The sequence below is a fragment of the Delphinus delphis genome, chromosome 1, assembly GCF_949987515.2.
Source record: "Delphinus delphis chromosome 1, mDelDel1.2, whole genome shotgun sequence".
Taxonomy (NCBI): domain Eukaryota; kingdom Metazoa; phylum Chordata; class Mammalia; order Artiodactyla; family Delphinidae; genus Delphinus; species Delphinus delphis.
The window spans coordinates 106037625-106044482 of NC_082683.1; the positions used below are offsets into that span (position 1 = coordinate 106037625).

At 38.8% G+C, this 6858-nt stretch overlaps 1 protein-coding gene across 2 annotated transcripts in view; it reads left to right on the forward strand.

Annotated features, from left to right (window-relative positions):
• The window catches only part of CHD1L (chromodomain helicase DNA binding protein 1 like), a 51159-nt gene extending 44770 nt beyond the window's left edge, over positions 1–6389 (forward strand). The window contains exons 20-23 of one of the 2 annotated variants that reach the window (XM_060028435.1): positions 3609–3679; positions 3784–3898; positions 4979–5087; positions 6023–6389. In XM_060028435.1, coding sequence (XP_059884418.1) covers positions 3609–3679; positions 3784–3898; positions 4979–5087; positions 6023–6101 — 374 coding nt within the window. In that variant the 3' untranslated portion in view covers positions 6102–6389. The remainder of the gene's footprint in view (positions 1–3608; positions 3680–3783; positions 3899–4978; positions 5088–6022) is intronic. The other variant, XM_060028445.1, reaches the window with a different exon arrangement.
• The last annotated feature ends 469 nt before the right edge of the window (positions 6390–6858 follow it).

A 6858-nucleotide genomic window follows, 5' to 3' on the forward strand; every position in this document is an offset into this window, starting at 1 on the left:
AATTTTACAAGAAGACTCAGGCAACTCAGTAAAATCAGGAATAAAATATGTTAACATAATGACTTCTTTTCAGAGAGATTGAAATTTTAAAAAACAAAACAAATCGTAGAGCTGAGGAAGTCAGTGGATGAGATGAAGAATGCAACAGAGAGCAGCTATAGTGGGGGAGACCATATGGAAGAAAGAATAAGTGACTTCGGGAGATAGGAATTTTGAAATAACACGGAAGAGATGAAAGAACAGAAATTTTAAAAGAGCGAAGCAAGCTTATGTGAGTTACGAGATTGAAACAAGAAAACACAAATATCAGAATAAGTGGGCTTCTAGAAGGAGAAGGGGACAAAGAGTTTAAGAAATAATAGCTGGGAACTTTCTAAACCTGGGGAAAGTCTTGGACACACATGTCCATGAAGCTAATAGATCACCCTGTAATCTCAATGCAAAAAGACCTTCTCCAAGACATATTATAATGAAACTGTCAAAAATCAATGATAAAGAATCTTAAAAGCAGCCAGGGAAAACAAGAATGTAACCTACAAAGGAACCCCTATTAGGCTATCAGCAGATTTCCTAGCAGAAACTCTACAGGTCGTGAGAGTGGAATAACATATTCAAAGTGTTGAAATATCAGAATTTCCAGCCAAGAATACTTTACCAGCAAAGTTATCTATTGGGTATGAAGGAGAAATAAAGGCTTTCCTAGGCGAACAAAAGCTGAGGGAATTCACCACCACTAGACCTGCCTTGCAAGAAATGCTGAAAGGAGTTCTTCAAGCCAAAATGAAAAGACACTAATCAGTGACATGAACACATATGAAAGTACACAACACACTGATAAAGGTAAAATATATAGAGTCAGATTTAGAAAACTAACTCAGTGTTAGGATGGTGTGTTAACCACTCAACTATAATTTAAAGGTTAAAGGAAAAGAGTAGTAAAAATAACTATAGCTACTATAAATTGCTAATGAATTACATAAAAACATAAAAAGAGGTAAATTGTTACATGTATAATATAAAAGGGAGGAGTAAAAGGGTGGAGCTTTTATAGGCAGTTGAACATTGTTCTATGTTTCATGTAAGCGCCATAGTAACCACAAAGCAAAAACCTAGAGCAGATCCACAAAAGACAGAGAAGGGGGAACCAGAGTATACCACCACAAAAAATAACCAATTTACGAAGGTAGGCAGAAAACAGAGGGAAAGAGAAACAATGGAAATACAAAACCACTGGAAAGCACAAGATGACATTAGTAAGTCCTTACATATAATTACTCTAAATGTAAATGGATTGGGGACTTCCCTGGTGGTGCAGTGGTTAAGAATCTGCCTGCCAGTTCAGGGGACACGGGTTCGAGCCCTGGTCCGGGAAGATCCCACATGCTGTGGAGCAACTAAGCCCCTGTGCCACAACTACTGAGCCCGCGTGCCTAGAGCCTTGCTTCACAACAAGAGAAGCCACCACAATGAGAAGCCTGTGCACCACAGTGAAGAGTAGCCCCCACTAGCCACAACTAGAGAAAGCCCACGTGCAGCAATGAAGACCCAGCACAGCCAAAAATAAATAAATAAATAAATAAAATGTAAATGGATTGAATTCATCAATCAAAAGGCACAGAGTGGCTAGATGGATAAAAATAACAAGACCCAACTATATACTGCCTATAAGAGACCCACTTGGGCCTTAAAGACATATGCAGACTCAAAGTGAAGAGATGGAAAAATATATTCCATACAAGTGGAAACTAAAAGAAAGTGGAAATAGCTATATTTATATCACATGAAATAGACTCTAAGCCAAAAATGGTAATAAGAAACAAAGGGGTCATTATATAATGATACAGGGATCAATTCATCAAGAAGATACAACAGTTGTAAACATATATGCACATAACATCTGTGTACCTAAATACATTAAGCAAATATTAAGAGCTATGAAGGGAGAAATAGACAACAATACAATAATAATAGGGGACTTCAGTACTCCACTGTCAGTGATACGTAAATCATCCAGACAAAATCAACAAGGAAATGATGGGCTTGAACCAAACATTTGACCCAGTGGACCTAACAGGCATCTATAGAACATTCCATCCAACAGCAGCAGAATACACATTCTTCTTAAGTGCACATGGAATGTTTTCAAGGAGACATCATATGACAGAGCAAAAAACAAATCTTAGCAAAATAAGACAATTGAAATCATACCAAGTATCTTTTCTGTTCACAATGGTATGAAACTAGAAATAAAACGAGGAAAGCTGGAAAATCTGCAAGTGTGTGCAAACTAAACAACACACTCCTGAACAACCAATGGGTCAAAGAAAAAACCAACAGGAAAATCAAAGAATATTTCAAAAAAATGAAAATAGAAACGCAACATACCAAAACCTATGGGGTGCTGCAAAAACAGTTCTGAGAGGGAAGCTTACAGTAATAAATGCAAATATTAAGAAATTAGAAAGATCACAAATAGTCAACCTAACTTTACCCCTCAAGGAATTAGAAAAGAGGAGTAAATTAAGCCCAAAGTTAGCAGAATAAAGGATGTAAAATTCAGAGCAGAAATAAATGAAGTAGAGACCAGAAAAACAAAAGGTCAATGAAACTAAGAGCTAGTTTTTCAAAAAGATAAACAAAATTGATAAACCTTTAGCAAGACTAAGAAAAAGAGGAAATACTCAAATAAAACCAGAAAAGAAATTATAACTGACCCTACAGAAATACATAGAATCATAAGAGACTACTATGAATAATTGTACACCAACAAATTAGATAACCTAGAAGAAATGGATAAGTTCATAGAATCTACAACCTACCAAGACTGAGCCAGTAAGAACTAGAAAGTCTGAACAAATCAATGATGAGTAAAGAGATTGACTCAGTAATTAAAAACCTCCCAACACAGGAAACTCCAGGACCAGATGGCTTCACTGGCAAATTCTACCAAACATTCAAAGGGGAATTAACATCAGTCCTTCTCAAACTCTTCCAGAAAATTGAAGAGGAGGGAACACTTCCAAACTCATTCTGTGAGGCCAGTATTACCAATATCAAAGCCAGATAAGGACACTACAAGAAAACAACACTATAGACCAATATCTCTGGTAAACATTGATGCAAAAATTCTCAATGAAATATTAGCAAACCTAATTCAGGAACTCATTAAAAGGATTACATACCATGACCTAGCAGGAATTTTCCCTGGGATGTAGGGATGGTTCACATACACAAATCAATAAATGTTATACACCACATTAATAGAATGAAAGATAAAAGTGATCATCTCAATATATGCAGAGAAATCATTTGACAAAATACAACATCCTTTCGATAACATACCCTCTGCAGATTGGGTATAGAAGGAACATACTTCAGTATAATATAAAAGGCCGTATACAGCAAACCCACAGCTAACATTATATTCCACAAGAATTGAAAGCTTTTCCTCTAATATCAGGAACAAGACGGGGTGCCACTCTTACCCATACCTGAGTGGATTTGGAAAAGGCAAGACATAAGGAGGATTCAGAGTAGTCCTTCCTCAGGGATCTCATTCTGTAGTGAACTTTGTGTTCTTTCTGTTGCTCCCTTTTGTTTTACCTCAGATTTGAGTTTGGGAGGTGTCCTTTTATTTCCTATTGATGATAAAGAGTCAAGAAACAAAGGGCAAGATTTGGTAAGTAAACAACCACATCAGTTTATCAGAGCTGAACTTTGACTCCCATCACCTCCCCTTGAAACTACTCCTGCTCCCACCCAGCTAATGATCATTCCTCCTAGTTGGCCTTGATTGTGGCCCAGCACCGTGATCGTGCCAATGTCCTGTCTGGCATTAAGATGGCAGCCCTAGACGAGGGCCTGAAGAAGATATTTTTAGCAGCAAAGAAAAAGAAAGGTAAGCTCTTCCACTTGTGCCCAGGGATAGATGAATTTCTGCTCCCAAGCATATGATGTGATTTTTAAAGGGAGGTAAGAAATGTCAAGACCCCATTCAGCATACATGGTAAAGGTAAGCCCCAGTATGAGAGATCACAGAAGTAACAACCTCCTCATCTTGTATTTGCAAAGCCCTTTTCCTTTCTACATCACTTTTGTATCCATTATCTCTGTGGACCGCCTGTATCCACTTGGGTATTTGTATCATTTTACAGATGAGGAAGTAAAGGACCAGAGATGAAGTAAACTGGTCATAATGCAGTTGTGAAACGCCTCTTGGAGAGTCCCAGTCCGCATTAGCAGACAGTTCTCTGCCAAAAACCCAACTTCAATTTTGTTTCTAAGCCCAGTGTGTCTCACAGTTTCTTGAACTGATTGACTTTTTTTAAATAAATTTATTTTATTATTTTTGGCTGCATTGGGTCTTCATTGCTGTGCACGGGCTTTCTCTAGTTGCAGCGAGTGGGGGCTACACCTTCGTTGTGGTGCACGGGCTTCTCATTGCAGCGGCTTCTCTTGTTGCGGAGCACAGGCTCTAGGCGCTGGGGCTCAGTAGTTGTGGCTCGAGGACTCTAGAACGCAGCCTCAGTAGTTGTGGCTCACAGGCTTAGTTGCTCTGCACCATGTGGGATCTTCCCAAACCAGGTATCAAACGCACGTCCCCTGCACTGGCAGGCGGATTCTTAACCACTGCGCCACCAGGGAAGTCCCCTTGACTTGTTAAAGAATCTTTGCTTATTTTAATTACATCTTGATCATTGATCGTATTTTATTTCCATAGTACCTACTTATTTCCAGAGCCTGTAGGTCCTTGTGTTCAATAGAATTAATTTAATTTTCCCCTATTACAACCCCTCCCCAGAATATTTTTGACATTATAATCATATGCTTTGAGTGGGACACACCAAGATTATATACATTTTGTTCATTGGAAACCACAAAGTGACTCAGAATATGTTATTATCTCCTATGTATATTTTATACACATTAATCAATTTGATGAATGAAGACATCATGATTCTTTTTTTTTTTTTAACAGCAAGTGTCCATCTTCCACGCATTGGACATGCCACAGAAGGTTTTAACTGGTATGGTACTGAGCGACTTATTCGGAAACACTTGGCCTCAAGAGGCATCCCAACTTACATGTATCCTTTTGTTATCCTGATGGTGTGCACTTCCAGCTCAGAAGGGGAAAATGTCTTGCATTTTTCTGGTGTCATTATTTAATCCAAGGCCAAGTCTTCTTCTGCCATGTTTTTCAGTCTACCCCTCTTCAATGAGAAAAAACTAAGGAGCATTTTCTAACTTGTATATATCCAAGGAGGTAAAATATACCCAAGCGTTTCTGGGTGCCAACAGCTAAATTAAAAGATATACGAAGAGGGGAATTAATTGAAGAATTGCCACTTGCTAACATACTGAATCTTTTTCACATCAATTCTCTGGAGATCCTTCAGGCCCACAGACCAAGGCCTGATTCTAAGAACTTCACTCTGTTCACTAAAATAAACACACCAGCAAACAAACAAGTGAACTGTTTTATTTCTGAACCCATTCAATGTATTCTTAAGGAGCAGTGTGAAATTCATTTTGACCATGAGGATATAATGTAGATTTGCTGGACTAGTATTTTCTTCTAATGACCTGCTTGCTGTATAAGTTAGCATTGTTTGAACTGTACTGAGCCCAGAGTTACTAGAAGAAGCTGAATTGGCCCCCAAGTGCTATAATTATACAGAAACTTCATCTTTTTACTTAGATACTTACTGAAATGAATTCACTCAGTGGTGGTTTCTTTAAACCAATGTAAAAACTTAGCAGAGAAGTTATGTTTTATACACTTGCACAATTCAAGCAGTATCAAAAGAGTTTTAGTATATCAGATAATAATTCTACAGTAATAAGTACTAACAATATTGGAAAGATTTATGATATGGTAAAAAGAAACTAAGGCATGCTACTTCTGGAGTGGTTATTTCAATAATTACTAAAGAACTAGTCATTTTAGTAAAGTTGATCTTAAAAAGTTTTAAAGTTTTTTAAAGTGATGAAATATATATTCCTTGACCATCCTTACCAGCTACTACTTTCCTAGAAGCAAGGCTGCCATCCTTCATCCACAGGCCCCATCTTCCTCCTTAGGACAGCCGGTGCCTTAACAATCGGCTCAGCATCAGATCCAGCCTTCAGCAACCAGCTAAGATGTTTGCTCAAAGCTACTGTAATAGAATATTTCAAAAAGGAATCAGAATCTGGTGGGCCTCTGAGGTACTCTGTTTTCTGAATTCGAATTTTGTTCTCTTGGATGTGGTACTGATGTGGTGCGTGTAATACAGGGATGCACAAGATATTTGGGAAGATCCTTTGGCAGCTTGCCAGGGCCCCAGTTTGCACAGCTATTTGCATAATAATAAATACATTTTTCTATCTCTAATGGTTTCTTTGCTTTCTTTCCCCTCATCTAGTTTTCGTCCCCTCCATCAGACTGATTTCTTTATAGTGAGAAAGGTGAGTGGATTAAGGAGAAAGGAAAGGTAATAGGAGAACAGGGTGGCTCTAGGGGAAGGAAGCACCTTCAGCCAGTTCGTGCTTTGGAAAGATAGGTCTCCGAGGGGAAAGGCTGAGAAATGAGGTTCCTGATCCAGACGTGTGGAGCCCCTCCTGCCCTTCTCTCTATCCTGCTCAGCATTCAGAGCTAGAAGAACACACGTTGGCCCAGAGGCCTGTCAAATGTGACTTCAGAGAAACCAGAAGATCACCCCCCCTCCCACCGAATCAGTTCAGCTGCAAGAAATAAGGGAATTGTGGAAATGGCACAAAACTGACAGGGAATGTCAGACTGGGGAGGGCAGGGGGCAGAGAACCACAGGAGAAGGAGTCTTAGGAGGAGACACCCGTGTAAGCTATGGCTTTTCA